This window comes from Lonchura striata, chromosome 2 (assembly GCF_050655825.1).
Source record: "Lonchura striata isolate lonStrDom1 chromosome 2, ASM5065582v1, whole genome shotgun sequence".
NCBI lineage: Eukaryota > Metazoa > Chordata > Aves > Passeriformes > Estrildidae > Lonchura > Lonchura striata.
The window spans coordinates 141946658-141964474 of record NC_140704.1 but is presented as its reverse complement, the minus strand read 5'-3'; the positions used below and the strand labels follow the sequence as shown (position 1 = coordinate 141964474).

The window sequence follows — 17817 nt, the reverse complement described above, 5'->3', positions numbered from 1 at the left end:
AAATAGTCTGTGTTTGGAATGTATGGCTGTGGGATATATGGAAACTCACAACATGTGGGGGAAAAAAAGTTCAAATAGGGAAATATAATAGTTTTGTAAACTTTATGTGAATATAGGTACATCATATATAGACTCAAGGTTCTATTTGCTGATCAAAGCATCCAAATAACTTTGGATTTAATAATGTCGGCAATGAATGCTAATATATGGAAATTGAAAAGCATGGAGCAACAATAGCTAGCCACGCTTACCAGTATTACCCTGCAGCAGGTAGATTTACATTTTTTTATTTTGTTTTGCAATCACAGTTTGGAAAATGTGTGTTCTTTTTCCCTTCTTCCATACATCTGAATGTGGGTTCTCCTGAACAAGCTTAGACAAGATTCAAGCTAAACAATAGGGCAACATCAGAACCTTTGAAGGCTCAGTTTGGATAGGTACCCAAAGCCTGAGTCTGCTTTGATGTATGTGGGCTCAACTCCGGTTGCCCTTGGTTGCCCTCTCTTACCTATGTAACTTGTGTCTGGAAACCCTTGCCAATTTTTTTTTTTTTTTTTTTTTTTTTTAAGAAAAAAAATATTAAGGACATTTTTGCAAACTCATGTTCATCCTGATTCTAGTCTGACTGGAAAAGTACTACAATAATGCCCTCACCAGTGATGATTTAATATTACTGTTTTAGGTCTAGGCTGTAGACTTCTGCCTCCTTCCCAGTTTCTGAAATTTCAATCCTGTTTCAAATGGGAGGATTTTGCCTCTAGTTGGAAACAAAATTATTTGAACTTTTCTGGAATGCTAGACAAAACCATCCTCTATCTCCCTTGCATCTTTTTCTCTTCTCCCAACTAATTTATGGTTCCATTTGACTGAGGTTTTGGGAAGGGATCTCTGGTGCCTTTCATATCACAGACCTCGCCTGGCAGAAAGGGACAGCACATCTCAGACTTGTTTCTCAGTCAATGGAGCCTTTGCTATTACCTTCAAGGGAAATAGGATCAGTCCATTGTATTCTTAATGCAAAAGAACAAATGAGTCATTTCTTGTATCCATACCTGATTGCTCTTGCCTAGGAGCCAGGAGGTCACCTTCTTTCCTCACTCTTCATCTGAAGGTAGCACTGTGCTTGCCTCTGCCAGTACACTCAACTCAGATTCAGTTCTGAGTCATTTGCAAACCCTAAACTCCCATTGTCTTCAAAGGACATTTGGATTACAGAGAACTGAGTTTACTCAGGTTGAAAAGAAATTGAAACACATGAGATTGCCACACCTACTAGAAGAGTTTGGCAAGACAGTGGTTGTTTGCCCTAAAGACAAGATAAACAGTGGGGATGTGATAGATGTGCCCACAGCCCAGGGGGTCTTTGGTTCTTGCTAGTACAAGATTGAGGGAAAATTCTACTCCATTGGCAAAAAAGAAAACTAAGCACTTAAAATATTTCCTTTTTTTTTTTTTTTTAGGATTTAGATTGTAGAGTGAGAGCTATTCAATGTTACTGATACCAGGATCATTGCAGTGTTGGCATAGGTACTGGTTACTGGTCATTTTTATTTGACGTGGGAATATATAAGATGTGTTTAAAAACAAATTGTAAAATTTTGACAGATAATTAAGGCCCACAAACCCTCTTACTCTTCAGAAAGTAAGCTGCTGTCTTCAGCAATGAGGATTAGGAGCAATTTATTTTTCACAGAAGTAGGTGATTCTATCAAAAGGCAGTTGAATTTTCTTTGAAGGATCTGGTATCTCCAAAAGACAACACAAGACTAAATGGACCTCTGGTTTCATCTAATAGGGAATGTTCAGCATCCTATAAAATGTAATGACAGATAATTAATAGAATAATCAGAAGATTTGGAGAGGATGGCAGGCAGGACTCTCAAAGGAGGTCTAAGTTGTGGCAGAAGTCAGTTACTTTGTTGCAGTAAGCAAATCAGGCTGGATTCTCTCCGTGGCGCAGTAACAGTAGATTAGGGAGCATGCAAAGCAGCATCAATACATAAAAATTAAACTATTTTTAATATACAAAGCTGAGTTTAGATAAATGCAGAACAGAGAAGCAAAGGCATAATATTCTGTGAAAGTGTGGCCTTTTAATGCTGTTTTGGAGAGTAATTTACATACAAATAAAATGTCAGTTTATCCCATAACTGTCTTGATAAATTGGAGCACTTAGATTTTTGCATGAGATTCTCCTTCTGTACCTTATTAAATTACAGGATCTTGGCCTTTTGCCAAATGCTAGGGTGATGCTTTTTTTACTGGAATACATACAGGAGAGGGATAGGGACCTGGACATCTTGAGAACCCAGGTTCAGTCACTAGCCAAGAGCTCTGCTTGCATGTCACCTTGAACACTTTTAATTATTAATTTCTTTGTAGATAATTTTACATATCTGTAAAATGGCAGTGATGTTAGTTTTCCTGTTTCATAAGCTTTGTTGAGTTTTAATTAGTTGTCATGTGTACAGAGTGCTTTTAGGTGCTTGATTGGAAGTGAGAGCAAAGTGAATCTTGCCTTGTTGGGCTGTCCTCTCCTAGATGCATGGCAGTGGAGGGCAGGTAGGAACAAGCTCTCTGCAGCAGGCTAGTAAGATCTGGGCAACCTGCTGTGCCCAGGGATTTGTAAATAAAAGCAGTTTTAGAATTCTTCATTTTGGTTTCAAGATAGGATACAATTCTCCTTCATGTCACCTCTTTAGACACATCACCTTTTGACTTCAGTTTCTCCTGAAAATGTCTGTGTGATTACCCCAGGAATGAGCTTAAAATGAAATAAGTGCCTGGAAGTGGGCTTAAACAATCTATTTTGAAATGCCACTCCTAAACTCTTTTGAAATGACCAAGTGTCTGCTTTATACCCATAGAAAAGGTTAGATTTATTCCAGTGGGTAGATGATTACTGATGTGTGCTGTGCTCTGAAGCATAAGGCAATAGAAAAGATCATTGTGAATTAATTCAATGTAAATTAATAAGAGATTTACCTGATGAGAGCTGTTTGAAGGTAATGGCACTTTGTAGCTGAACAGGATTTAAGATGTCCAAAAGTGCACCTTTAGAGATTTGAGAACGATCGATGTTGGGAAAGTGAATGTAAATGGGAAGGAGCAAGCTTGAACAGACCACGACACTCTTGTTTCTTTGTTGTAGACTTTGTGGGGAAAAAAGTTGCAAACAGCCCTTGGCAAATTGGTGACTGGGGGCTAAACAGAAGTGCCTGAAAATGCAAAGGAGTAGGGGAGGAGGCAAAAAACCAACTTTTTGCTATAATGCTCTTCTACTAATACGATCTTTTCTTCTTCTTCTACTAATACATGGTTTTCTTCTTGCACTTTTTAGATTGATGAAGCTATCATAATTTCAGTGGAGCATGTAGAGTATAAAATATCAAACAGATGCGTTTTATCCAATTACAAAGTCTGATCCTCCTAATTTTACTGATACAAGGAATTATGTTCTACCTTACCAATTTCAGGCAGGAAAGAGTAGACATGCAGTTTGAGGGCTTGCAGAAAAACATGTATAGATTAAAAACTCCTCTGGAATTAACTTGTCAGTTGCATAGAGCTGTGACATATTCTGTTTTGTATGGTGTATGAAGACACTTGTGCCAAAGCAGAAAGGAGGTGCTCTTGTTGAACAGACAGTTGCTTGTCATTAAGCTTATTCTGCCCTCCCATGGTTTAGGGCTTGACTCTTGGGGTCCTTGCATAAAAGGGGTTGTTCTTTCCTTCCCTTCTCAGCAGAGCCAAGTTAGGAAGGGCAACGTGTTGCTTGTTTGCTGGCAGGATTGCTTGGAGAGCCATGAGCAAAAGTGGGAGAGAAGCATCATATTGCCGGCCTGCTACTCTGTGTTCCAGCTGGAGATGATGGGGGTGTGAAGCTGTACATCTCTTTTCTATGATTTCGTTGTGCAAGTGTCCACAAGGGAATGTAGAAGGGCAGCAGCTCTGACCAGTTCTCTACTACTGTGTCTGAGTCTGGGGTAGTTTGCATCCAGTGTAGTCTAATTTTCAGTAATTTCAGCAATTTCACCTGGAGTTTCCAGTGTTATTTACAGTTTGGTTTGTTTTTTTTTTTTAAAAACCCACTTACATTAGAAAACATGGCATGTCTTTGAATTGTGGGCTGTAGTAATGAGCTTGTTAACTTTCTGGTTGTGCTGGGCGCAGGTCTGGGCCAGCCCGGCGGGACAGGCTGCCCAGGAGGGCTGGGTGCCGGTGGCTCCCCAGGGACGGGGCCGCCGCCGAGACGCTTTCCCAGAAATTCAGGCTCAAAACAGGAGCTTTCTGGCCTCGGAGCTCACTCGTGTGCCTTACAGCTGCTCCGTTGTTGTATGGAGAGTAGGGAGGAGGCTCCGGATTGATTAGGACTTTATGTGCTTGATAGAAGCCGGCACTTTGAACTTTTGAGAGGTTTTATATGAAGAACAGCAGACAGTCTTTGTAGTCTATTTATGTGTCATAAACTGGATTTTGTTTTGCATCTTGTGTTTTTTTTTCTCTTTTTCTTCTTTTTTTTTTTTTTCTTTTGTGAAAGAAAAAGAAGTCTAAAAAGGAGAGAAATTAAAACCGCAGCATCGTTTTCCCATGCAGCTATAGCAAGTATCCTGCGATCTCACATGATCGGCTGTCCTGCTGGAGTGGAGTGTGGGAAGGTGTCAAAATATGTCTCTCAATCTCTCAAATTTTTTTTTTCTTAAAAGGGAAAGCCAGATGAATGCCAAAAGCACTGCTCCCTTCTTTAGCCCTGCAGTAGCAAACTACATGAGTGTATGTTATTAAGATGATAAAGATTAAATTTCTAGTTACTAACGTGCTATCACAACAGCAAAAGGGGAAAAAATCTTGAAAAAATTATGAAAATTAGTCTGATGGTCTCCTTTTAATAATAAGATCACTCCCAACCCCAACAGACAGTGTAGGCTGGAATTCCACAGGGCTTTTTTGTGGTCCTAATGATTTTAATAATACTTTGTGCTATGTAGCACCTTTCATTAGAGGATCACAAAGTGCTTTACAGTCACTAATTAATTAAGCCTCACAATGCTCCTGTGAGATAGGTAAGTATTATACATATATTAAGCTGAGACACTGAGAGTTAATGATTTTTTGCTGCATTATTCTGGGAAAATGATTGATGTTCAAGCGCTGTATGTGCATTATATGTCTTTGTGTGGGTGTGTAATACATATGAGTGTAAAAGTATTAATTTTACTATCCCTTAACAAAGATGTCCTACTTGAGCCTGTTGAATATAAATGTGTATTTTCATTTAACTTTTTGTTGCTGCAGCGTATTGACTGATAATATCATAGTCTTCATATATCCTTCATATACCCTTGACTCAGTTTGCTCTTCATCTGCTTGTGCACCTACGTGTACAAAGATTAGTCAGTGGCATCTCATAAAATTCAAACATATTTCTAGATGGATTATTCTGTTAAAAAGAGCATGTGACTAAGATCTGACCTAAACCTGCAGCACAAACACCAGGCAACAACCATTCTGTTGCAATAGGCTTTGATGACAAGACATCACATTTAGAAAAAGTAATGAGCAACAACAGTGACCCACTGGGGAACTGGTGATCAGGAGGTAATTAGCCATTATCTTCACCACTCTTATGAAACTATTGATTACCAGAATTTCTTTTTTCTTTTTTTTTCTTTTTTTAAAGAAGTACAATAATCAGTATGGTAATTCATTAGCCTGAATTACAAATTCATTTTAGCATAAGTTTTTTTTTTCCAGGGGTAAACTGTTGTGAGTGACTGTTGAACGGAAAAGTCTGTACCTTGCAGATGTATGAACCACATAGAGTAGCCTTGGCTGTTTTTGTGGGAGAGTACATATAGCTGCAACCTGGGCCTTATCCAAAATTCTCTCAGATGGAGAAGTCCTTTCATACACATCAGGTTTAGTAATTTTTTTATTTTGGGCAGGTCACTATTTTCAGTGCTGGAAAGGTAGTTTGGTCCCAAAGCCTATTCTTCACTTGGCTTCTTTACTAGCACCCAACAAATGTGCTTACTATTACGATGACACCATAGACATGTGGGAAGTTGCCTGCTAACAAGGAAAGTAACACCACTAATTTTGTTTGAGGTGGAATGCAAGCAGCCAGCAGAGGTTAACTTACAAGTGCTGATGGAGTTATTTAGGTGCTATTAACTATCCCATTAGGCCAGTCCCATGATGATGCATGTGAATTTTTAAGACACTTTCTTTCTACAGCTCATTTTCAACAGTTACTTTAAAGTTGTTTTAGACTTTGTGTTTGGTAAACATTAGCTCAGAGATATTTTTTGCCTTTTTTGTGTGAGTGTGTGTGTGTGTGCAAGAGCACATATATCTGAGGAGAAGAGAGCAATGGGATTTCTTATGTTTGAGGGAAATAGAGAGCAGCAGACTCTATTTGTATAGTGTCCAGTAATAGATGCATGGGAATGTACAATAGGTATAATAATGTTTTTAAGTGAACACCATATTTTGAATGCATAATTTAGGAAGGAAAACCTTTTTTTTTGTTTTGTTTTGCAGATATACAGATCAGCTCTCAAAATGTCTTCTGTGTCTTCCGTGCATCTTCTAAGACAATTGCATTAGCCCGCCTGCTAGTTGACTAATAGAATTAATAATTGTAAAAAGCACTCTAAAGCCACATGCCTTATGAAGTCAATGCTGGGTATGATTTTACAAGTATGTGATCTCTTTTTTCAAGTGAAATTGTTAACCGAAAACGTTCTTGGCACACAATAAAACATTGTGCAATCTGTTATTTGTCTTAGAGATAATAATTTCAGAGTGGCTATATTCTTTCTGTATCTGACTTATGACTTGCTAGAGGATGGTTTCTTCAATTTAGGAGTATTGCAAATGTAGTTTTATTTACATAATACATCTCTGAAAAATGATAGTGATGGAATTTCAACAACAAAAAGTCCCTGTGTCTTTTTTTACCATCCCCTTATGTGGATATCAAATAAATGACAGATGATTTTTCAAAAGCTAAAATAAAAAAGAAGGGAAAATACTTTTAAATTCAGCTTAAGGAAGTCAATGTTATCTTCTTTCCTTTCTTCTCCAAATATAGAATACTGTATGAAGAAGCTCCATTAGGCAGATACGGTTTTATTTTTCCTCCTCCATTAACAACTCAGACTCACAAATGTATTGGGAAAATTAGAACTAAAGTAGCTAGAGCTACTGTCCTGTTAGCCTGTATAGAGTCTAGATTTTTATTTTCTTTCATTAAAGGAACTTTTTTTCTGTCCTTTTCTCTGACTCTCTTCTGTCAGTTGTCATGATGATAGCAAATCTCTAAACTTTCCTTTTCTGCCAAAAATATCAGTAACTAAAACATTTTAGAACATTGCATTTAGTCTTGTTTAATTTTGACTGAGGTAACAGTCATGATGTTTACTTTCTCGATTTCTGATTTTTCTTCACTGTGCAGTCAGGACTTCTTTCTCTGTCATCTGCCACACATTGCATTTGAACGGAAGTTATTTTAAAAATGGTTTGGGACGTGTAACCAGGAGAAAAGTACATACTTAGCTGAACACCTACCAGAGATACTCATAGATATTTTTAGTGTGTGTTAACCAAGAGCATTCATGGAGTCTTAGCAGAGAAGTAGCACTGTTGAAAGGCTGACAACTATCTTTATACCTTGAATTATATATGTGTGCATGTTATTTTAGCAGGCTGAATCTATATTGTAATAATTCTCTTGCCACAGCAGAAAATATTTATTTTCTCTGAGTTCTGAGTGACTTCATGGTTCAGAAGTTATTGGGGGAAAAAAAAGTCCAATTTAGTTCATACATCCCCTGGTAGGTGTAGTTGATATTAAAGGGAAGACATTTGGTTCCCAAGCATATGAGTCTTCTACAGTAAGGAATCGCAGTAGGCATTTAAGAAACCTATTAAGACCACACGGAGCGTCAAAATTTCTGTAACATGAGCTGGCATTTTGTGTGAAAGCTGCCTTGCTGTAGCCCATGCTGCCTGTGGATCAACTCAACCACAAAGACAACAGAGCCAGCCCAAGACACCAGTTGAACATTTCCCCTAAGAAGTTGTCTGTTTTTATCAACAGAGCATATAGTGCCCTTTCATGTGGAGCAAATGTAAATAAGAGGATGTACAGATGCCTGTTCTTTTATTTTTAACCTCTGTCCCCAGCATTGCTTCTCAAAGTACTGTTTTGAGAAGGTCATCCACAGCTTTCAAAGGTCTAGATACAGCACCATTTGGGGCACATCAGTGCTGCTCCCAGAGCCACCAGGTGGTCCTCTCTTGGCAGAGCAATGTCTATCTCCAGTGCCTCTCTGTAGGGCTGGGCCAGGGCTGGCCTGGGAATGGGGGCTCAGACTTGAGTCTGTAGCTCACATCTCATGTGTGGTACTGCAGGCTGTTGCCACCAGACCACACACAGTTTGGCAAAGAGAAACATCCTTCCTTGTATACAGCATTGGCAAACATTAAGAGCATAGAAAAGTTGGGGCACATCTGTCTTCTGCCCATAGTTAGCATGTGAACACAAATGGATCAAACCAGCTGGTGATGAATATCAGATCCAGAACCACACAGCTGAGAAAGCAGGGGAGTTTAATATATATATTTTTCTCTTAAATAGATTGGAGAAGGTGAAGTGGATGAGGAATTTGACTTAGTACCTGCATAGTGTGTTTGCTTGTCCTTCCATAATCTCTCCCATTTAGAAAGCAGCTAACTCATCGGTGGCAGACTCCCCCTTTCTCTCTGATCCTTATTGCTGTCCTGTCTCAGCCTTCTTAAATGGATCCTGTAAGTGTACTTGCAGATTTAGCAGTAGTGGCTATGTCTGCAAGGAGGACTGAAAGGTTTGGCTGATGAGATCCATGTGGATTCCAGGTGTTTTCATGGCAGATCCTGGCTCAGCCACACAGTGATGTCAAAAGTCTGGATCCAGGCCTGTAAAGTTTTATTGACAACGGGTTTCCTAATAAAGTTAGTTTTTCTTTGTTTGGCAAATAGAACTAATTACATGAATAATGGACTGTGGGGCCAGACTGTAGAATATCTGTATAATCCTGTTTGAAGTTTATGGGCAGTGGGGGGGGAACTTCTGCTATAGGGAAACTGATACCTTCTTAGGAAAATACTTTCTCTGAAACCTCAAGTACTTACTCTTCTAAATCTGTTTTCTTCCTAATAATTTGTTTAAATTCTTAAGATTATGTCTTTTAGGTCTATTTTTGCAAACCTATGTTATATGTGGGTGTACTGTGTGTGAACATTAGACTTCAAAAAGTTCTTTTTCCCCTTAGTTTTCAAAAATTATTTTAAAAGAAGCATTAATTTAAAAATCTTCCTGCCAGACCATTATCATCCCAAAAGATAATGAACCCTGCAATTCACCGATTCTCATAGAAGTGATTTTTTAGGTTTTTTAGTGCTCTATTTATTTAAGTTTACTCTCAGTGTGCTAATTTTTTAAAAGTTTTCTGCATTGCTTAAAAAACGTGTTCAACAAAAAATTTCTGAAAAGTTGATGTACTCAAGGTATTCATATAGTTCAGAATGCTTTTAAAAGTGTCAGGTTTATAATCTGTTATATATCTTGTATATCTTGAATAATTCTATAGGTTTTTTTCCTTTTTTTTTTCTTTCTTTCTTTTTTCTCTCTCTCTTTTTTTTTTTCTTATTTCTTTTTCTGTGGTAGATATGGTCCGGAAAAAGAATCCCCCTCTAAGAAACGTTGCTAGTGAAGGTGAGGTACAGACCCTTGAGTCTACAGGTACTGAAAGTGAAGAGTCTGGAAGGAAAAAAGAATTTTCTGCAGAGCAGATGCAAGAAAACACTGACCAGGGTGATGCGGCAGAGTTAAGTAACAAGGAGGAACTTTGCATGCATGTCCAAGAGCCATCTTCCAGTGTTAAAAAGGACTTGAAAAGCTCAGTGCTGAGTGAAAAGGCTGGTTTCAATTATGAAAGCCACAATAAGGGAGGAAATGTTCCATCCTTCCCTCATGATGAGGTGACAGACAGAAATATGCTGGCTTTCTCATCTCCAGCTGTTGGGGGAATCTGTGAGCCCTTGAAGTCTCCTCAAAAATCAGATGCAGATGACACCCAAGATGTGGTCTGTACCCCGTCAGGAGATGCAGCGGAGACAAATGAGGAGCATCAGATGTCGCCAAAAGCTTCAGATGAAACAGTGCAAGTGCAAAGTGGTCAAACTGATGGCCAAGGCTCAAGCCCGGTCCCCATGGCCTCAAAAAACCCACAAGTGCCTTCAGATGGGGGTTTAAGGCTGAACAAATCAAAAGCAGATTTGTTGGTAAATGATAATCCAGATACAGCGCCTCTGTCTCCAGAGCTTCAGGACTTCAAATGCAACATCTGTGGGTATGGTTACTATGGGAACGACCCCACAGATCTCATCAAACACTTCCGCAAGTACCACCTAGGACTGCACAACCGCACCAGGCAGGATGCTGAGCTTGACACTAAAATTTTGGCTCTCCACAACATGGTGCAATTCAGCCACTCCAAAGACTTCCAGAAAGTCAACCGCACTGTACTTTCAGGGGTACTGCAGGACATCAATTCCCAGAGGCCTGTCCTATTAAATGGGACTTACGATGTGCAGGTTTGTATGCTCCCAGCCTCCCCGCTTCTGCTCGCTGCCGTCTCGACTGCAAAGCCAGATCTTGCAAAGCCTGTCCTACCTATGTGATTACTGTATCCCATATAACCTGCTTGAGCCTCTAGAACTGTTTTGGTCTATTTTAGCCGGGCTTTCTGCAGGTCTGCTGAGTGTCTTGTACAGTAGAAGAGTATTTGGCTTTTTGACCAGCGACATTTCTGTGTAGGATTTAGTCGTTATGGTAATCGATAGCAAGAGATCTTATTCAGCAAACAGGCAAACGGCTGACTTGTTAATCATATCTGAAGGATTTACTGTCATGGAAAGAAAAGAGCAAATAGTAATGAAAAATAACAACCAGATAGACAAAAGACAGCAGCTGGAAATTAAAAATGTAATCCTAAATTATCAGCTGCTGGGAGTTAAGATTTGGCTTATTGATTCTTTATTAAGATAAAATAAATGGCAAGTCTTGGCAGCTCTGAAGTTGCCTAGTGCCAGAAAAACAAGATACACAATGGTTATTTAAAACATTTCAAAAAGTAACAATAATCCATGCTGTCCTTCATGTTAGTAAGCCTGTAAGAAAAGGATTATTGCCTCAGTCATTCTCATCTAGTTGAAGTAGGAAAAAAAATTATAGATACTGCTGGGAAAAAAATCTTATTTTTACCATGGAAGAGTGAACTCAAAAGTTTTTCATGGACTCTTTGTTAGTTTCTTATCAGCTAGTATTTAATTAATTTTAAAAAATTGATGGTGCTTAAAAAAAAATTTTTGGATTGAACTGCGAGGTACAGTAGGATATTTCAGTATTCTATACGATACAAAAATTGAGATTATAAGAAAAATCAAACCAAAATAATGAAGCTTGTCTACAGTGTATGCTCAAACGTCCACCCATTTTGAAGTGACTGCATACATGAAAACATTGTAGTAATCACCAGATAAAACTCACAGCATATGTTAAAATAAAAAGGTAGAAAGGTAGAAATTACGCTTGTAGAAGCCATAGCTATAGGAAAGAAATTTTGCAAGACAGGTTAAGATGGCTAACTTCTAACATCTCACATCAAGAAAGAAACCAAAACCAGGAAACAAGTCAAGAACTTGAAGCTTTTCAAATTACTTAAACTTCTACTCTTTTTAAGGAAACTCTACAATTTCTCTGTGGAACAGCAAATCAAACCAAGGTTGTTACTATGCGTAAAAGCTGCAATCTTTGAACTGCTGTCTTACTAAAAGATCACTGTCTCATGTCAGACACTCTGTCCTGTCAAACTCTGATTAGAAAGCAAATACATGATGTAGTTAAAAGAGGTTAGAAGTGAATAATGTCAGATTGTGAAATGATGATTTATAATTAGCACATAGTATGATGTTAATACCTGGATTTCCTGCTATAGTTTCAGTTTGCTGACTCCAGGGACAGCATCTTAGAGCAACTGATCCATGCTGTCAGGAAGACATTCAAACTGGAACAGCTCAGACATACAGTATAGAGGAATTTGAGTTTCTAAACACACTTTCATTTCCTCCAAACAATTCTTTCGTTAGGTCCTTAGTTATTTATAGGAAAGTTTATGCTTGATTAGAATGAGCTGGATGCTTTTCCTTTGCAGTGCTCTCAGAAATAAAACAGATGTGTGAGCTATCTCAGTTTGAACTGATAGAATGAGAAATAAAACAGCTGAACCTAGACTATACTTGTCTACTAAACTCTGGCAGTAAGATACTGCAGTGGAGACAAAAAGCGGTAGGAAACAGTTCATAGATAATCTACTTAAGATCAGTCTTTTCTCAGACAAAAAACATTTTCCAAAATAGAACAGACAGCCTATACAATGTTGGCTGTTTATCTGAAAGAAAAAAAACCCCTGCGCCTAGAAACTAAATTTTTAAGGGTGCTAGTTTTCCCTGCTCAGTTTGGGAATAGAAGATTAAATAAGCTTTTGTGGCAAATGCCATACTTCATTAATTGCACATGTGCCAGGCATTGATCCAGAGCATGTCAGAAGATAAGTAACTGATTGATAATTTTATGCTTTCTCCTCCCACACTCCTGATTCATAGCAGCTTTGTGAGATTCATGAACAAAGTAAAAGAACATTTGAAAATCCCCTTTACATGTTTATATTACTCCTATATCCACTTGGAAGGGTTTTTTCTCATGCATCTGAATGGCTGGCATCTCCCGCCACAGCAGGGGATCGTATTGATTGGTTCTCCAGTTAAAATCAGTTCAGTCCAATTCCTGTATAACATGAAAGGGAACTGAACATGAATAAGAATAATTGGTTCATGTTAACACTATTATTTTGTATAGGTACTGGGCTAAATGAAAATAATCCCTTTGTAATTAACTTGAAATAGTAATGAACTGGGCTTAGGATCTGATTTATTGATCCCCTTGCACTTTGCAAACTGTTCTGTTGTAGCTAGGCTCGAAGTTATCGATAGATTTATGGTCTCAGGCCACAGAACTGGGCACAGAAGCCAGAGGATGAAGATGACTGACTTTGATCTGGCTCACAATAGTCAGCTGGAGATTATGGTGTATGAAGATTTGTAGTAGTGAGGGATGCTATGGACCCCCATCCTTTGCATTCATAACGAAGGCAAACAAAAAGCAATGGGAAAATATCTGAGTGCAGGAAAATACAGTATCTCCTATCCTATCTGCAAAGATCTAGGGATGTGGTCCATTTGCTGAGGGCTTGGAAAAAGAAATCAAATGCGTTTTTGGACTTGTATCACAGAAATGAAGTTAAACCTCACCCACAGCCAAAAAACACCCTCCCAACCCTAAATGCAGCTTTTAGGGGGTGTGATCAGCAAAACTGGGGATATACATATGGTTTCAGATATAGCTATTCAAATATTGGGACTATGTTTTGTAGTAGCTAAAGAGAATTTGTCTGGGAACTGTGTAAATAATCCAATCTTTCTGGCATTCCTATTGTGCAGATTTTAACTTGATATGAATATTTTATCCATCAAGATTCCTTTGTCTTTTCAGAAAATGTTATTTTCTGTTGAAAATCTCCTGTACTCTCTGTTCCCATTTTTCTCTTCAAAGGTTTTTGGTTCATTGAGTTATAATAAATTCCATAGGATTGGGTAAAATCACTCAGATGTTTCTGGGAGATTAACTTTCTTGCCAGTATAGATTTCAGAAAACATTCACTATCACATCTCTGAATTCCTGGGGAATGTGTTAATCAGCTTTATAGCTTTTATCAAAATAATATTTGAAGTGAGTTCAATGGATCTTTTGCCGATGTGCCCCCCATTACATTTTCTTCACATTTAGTTAATTGATCAATCTCTATAGGCAACTTTGTCTTGCTGGATATTTGAGACTTGTGTGAGGCTTTGTGGACGTGCCTAAAGCAATAGCCCTTATACTGGATCTAAAGACTTCACTTAAAGTAAAATTCATGTGACTAAGTTAACAGCTATGATGCTGAAAGCTATTGCCTTTGCTGCTGTATGATTAAGCCTCCTCTGTTTGATCTAATTAATGTGACTCTTTAATGTGTATGTTACTGTCTGGAGACAGGCAAGTTGCTGGCAAGTAGAGAGCAGGCAGTCTTTTCTAACCCAGAATTTTTTATGAGTAGTAATTGGGACAGCTTCAACAGGAAGGTTGGAGAGTGCTCTCTTCCACATAGCAGCCCATAGCGAAGGCGTAGGACATGCCCAGCAAAGGTGAAGAAGCAGACTTGGATCCCCTCTGGCAGAGCAAGGAAAGGAGCCTACTTTTCCTGTTTCCTGAACAAGTGTTCAAGCCATTAGGCTATTGTATAAAAGAGAGCATGACCCCGTTTCCTGGTGTGTTTAAAAGAGAATAGTGTCCCTCAAAGAAAAGACAGAAATGTCTGCATTCAGGTAAGGGTTTCAGATGGCATGTCCCAAGGGAGAAGGGTATTTATGCAGCCATGAATAAAGACATACTGCAGTGCTCAGCAGTTCTTACAGTTGTTTCATACTGTGTATCCTACCTTTGAGGTGCTTCCTGCTCAGCACGGCTCTGGTTCTGGAGCTCATTGGCACAGATCTACCTCCTCTTCTATTCAGACTAAAGATTAAAGATTCAGACTAAAGAGTAAAAAGATTCTGAATGTACAATTTAATTTTTTAAATTTAGTCCTCTGATTTTGATTGTTTCATGGTTTTAGATCTGGACAATCTAAGATACAAGAAGACAAATCTAGATACAAGAAGACAAATTTCTGAAAAAGCATGGCCTGATAAAAGTCATCATTAAGTTTGTTGATTGTATTTCAGTGCACCTGGGGGTGGGGGGGAGGAAAAGAAAAAGAATAAATTACTGCATTATCTGCTACTCCACAGAATAATAAGAGGTTATTGACAGTTGTTTTCTTCTACAGTTCTAGACATCCAATATTGTAAGAATTGTCCTATACTACTCAGCCTAATGCTTTGTCAATGTGAATCACAGAATGATTTGGGTTGGAAGGGGCTTTAAAGCTAATCTAGTTCCATCCCTCCTGCCATAGGCAGTAACATCTTTCAGTAGACTAGGTTGCTCACAGCCCCATCCAATCTGGACTTGAACACTACCAGGGACTGGGCATCTCTGAGTGGAGTATTCACTGTTTGTCTGGGCAACATGTTCCAGTGCCTCAATTGTGCTCCTGGTGAAGAATTTCTTCCTAATATCTTATTTAAACTTATTCACTTCCAGCTTGGAGCTGTCACCCCTTGTTCTGTCACTACATGCCCTTATGCAAAGTTCCTCTTCAGCATTCTTGTGCCCTTTTAGGTACTGGAAGCTGCTATAAATTCTCCCTAGAGCCTTCTCTTCTCCAGGCTGAACTGCCTGTCTTCATGGGAAAGGTGCTCCAGCCTTCTGATCGTCTTCATGGCCTCCTGTGGACTCACTCCAGTAGGTCCATGGCTGCCTTATGCTGGGAACCCCAGAGCTGGATACCCATCCCCAGATGGACCAGGTGGGGTCTCATGAGAGCGGAATAGAGGGGGAGAACCACCTCCCTTGACCTACTGGTTACATATATAAGTACATCAAATGAACATTATATAAGTACATATGATGAATAAGGCTAGCAGCTTGTCCAGAATTTTCACAGAAACCAAAAGCATTTCTGGATGCTCAGCCAGCAGGCTACTCGGTGTCCTAGAAAGTGGTAGAAGTGCCCAAACAGAGTCTGTAAAGCTCTTCCTTTTGTGTCCTTCATAAATTACCGGTGAGTTCCATGTGTCTACATGGTGTTGTGTCATGAGTGAGTTCCATGTGTCTACATGGTGTTATGTCATGAGTGGTTTTTAGTGGTCTGGATTTCAGTGTATCAAATCTGGCATGTTTTCTGTTTTCAGGTTAGACGTGTGACTAGTATAAAGTCTAGTCTAACTAGGATTCAGCTGAATGAGAAACAGTGATTTTATTTGTAGGTTCTGCTTTTTATCCTCCATACTTATATTAACAGTTAGATTGAATATGAAGCTGTGAAAGTAAGACTTAAAAAACCTGTAGGGATTTTTAGGGGTACAGTTGTAATCAGCAGCACTTCTCATGATAAAGATTTTCCTTTACACTTTGGTGATTTTGGCAAAGGGACTCATACAGACAAAGTGAGAATTACAGATTGGAGGCCTAAACAAGTACAGCATTTTCTTTTGTATTATTAGTAAATCAAACCTTAAAGTTCTTTGCTGTCAAGTGGGCTTCCTAGAAGGTGACACAGGTACATGAGCAAACAGAGCCATGCATATGAATGAGTTTCATTTTTCTTGCATGCTTAGAAATGGATCCAAATTTTATATTGTTTGTCTCACTTAATTTGGCTTAATTTTCCATAACACAGGAATTAGATCTAACTAAACTGAACAACTGTTGCTGCATATGATGTACCCTGATCTTGTTGAGTGCATTGTGCTGTGCTAGTTTTTGCAGCATATGTTAGATCAGAATTTGCATGAAGGTGGATGTCACAAAAGGCTCATTTCATGTCTGCATGTTGCAGATTCCCTAGGCACTTTCCTGATAAACTGAAAACTATCAAATTGTCTTTGAGTGTTGCAACTGCATGTGGGCATGCCTACCTACTTATTTTGAATCTTATTTCTGGGTCATGATCAGGCTTGGAGGCTGCCTTGCACACTTGAGAGAGTCACTTCTCAGAAGCACAGGATTCAGTAATTTCTTTTAAACAACTGACATGAAAAAAAAATAGTGTCAGGTCGAGAAATTTGTGGTGGTAAATCACACATATAAAGAAGTCCATATGCATTTACTTGGGAGTGTGTATACATATATTTGCTTCTTATGCATACATAACTGCATACATGCATATTTACAAATATGTGAAAAAGCACATGGAAGAGGTATTTAACGTCTATATTGACAATAGCTGATAAGGAATGATTTGTATGATTATATGCAGTAGAAGTTCTCTATATCACTTCTATGGAGATATTTGCATGTTTACTCTTCAGAATGATAGGCAGTGATTTACAGCATGTCAGCTGCTACATAGTAAGTGCTAGGGAACATTGTCTTTCCCCGTGGCAGAAACAAGCTATTTTAGCTGCCTTGGAGTGAGAAGTGGTCTATACTAATATTAGAATATTCAGATGGACAGTTTGTGGAACAACTGATGTGATATATACTCACAGGCTTCAAAGCAAAGTTGTTTATGTGTTGATATTCTTTACCTTATTGCAAGGATATTTGGTAGTGTTTGAAGAGCTACTAATAAAAACAGTTGGTGAGACTAGTAATATTAGTGCTTATATTTAAAGTTATAAACTTCTAAGATAGCCTACAGAAGGATAAGAGCTCAAAAAATAAAGTTCCTGGGGAAAAAGAAAAGCAACTGAGTTTTCTTCTGGTATAAATCAGTGCAAGTTTGCCTCTAAGCCTGTAAGGCTGTGTGAGTTTACAGTAGCCAAGGAACTGTCTGGTAATTTTATCTACAGAGAATAGGAGGAATAGTGCTTCTTTAGATACTAGTCTAGTAGCACTAGTTAGCAAATGAAAGTCTTGATTTTCTCTTTCTTTCTTTTGTTGGTTTTGCACATCTGGTCTCCCGACCTTAATTGAAGTTCTGTTATTGTTCTGTCACAGTCTTTGTTTTAAAAATACTTATAAAATTCTAATGACACAAAAACTGTTTTGGGTTCAATGGCAACAGA

The 17817-nt window shown here is 38.5% G+C and overlaps 1 protein-coding gene across 9 annotated transcripts in view; it reads left to right on the top strand.

The window, feature by feature from the left end:
• TRPS1 (transcriptional repressor GATA binding 1) overlaps positions 1–17817 on the top strand; it is a 212633-nt gene that overhangs the window by 32806 nt on the left and 162010 nt on the right. For 4 of the 9 annotated variants that reach the window (XM_077782366.2, XM_021546559.3, XM_021546558.4 and 1 more), the window contains exons 2-3: positions 6544–6702; positions 9713–10641. In XM_077782366.2, coding sequence (XP_077638492.1) covers positions 6666–6702; positions 9713–10641 — 966 coding nt within the window. In that variant the 5' untranslated portion in view covers positions 6544–6665. The remainder of the gene's footprint in view (positions 1–6543; positions 6703–9712; positions 10642–17817) is intronic. The other 5 variants (XM_077782361.2, XM_085572463.1, XM_085572464.1 and 2 more) reach the window with 2 other exon arrangements.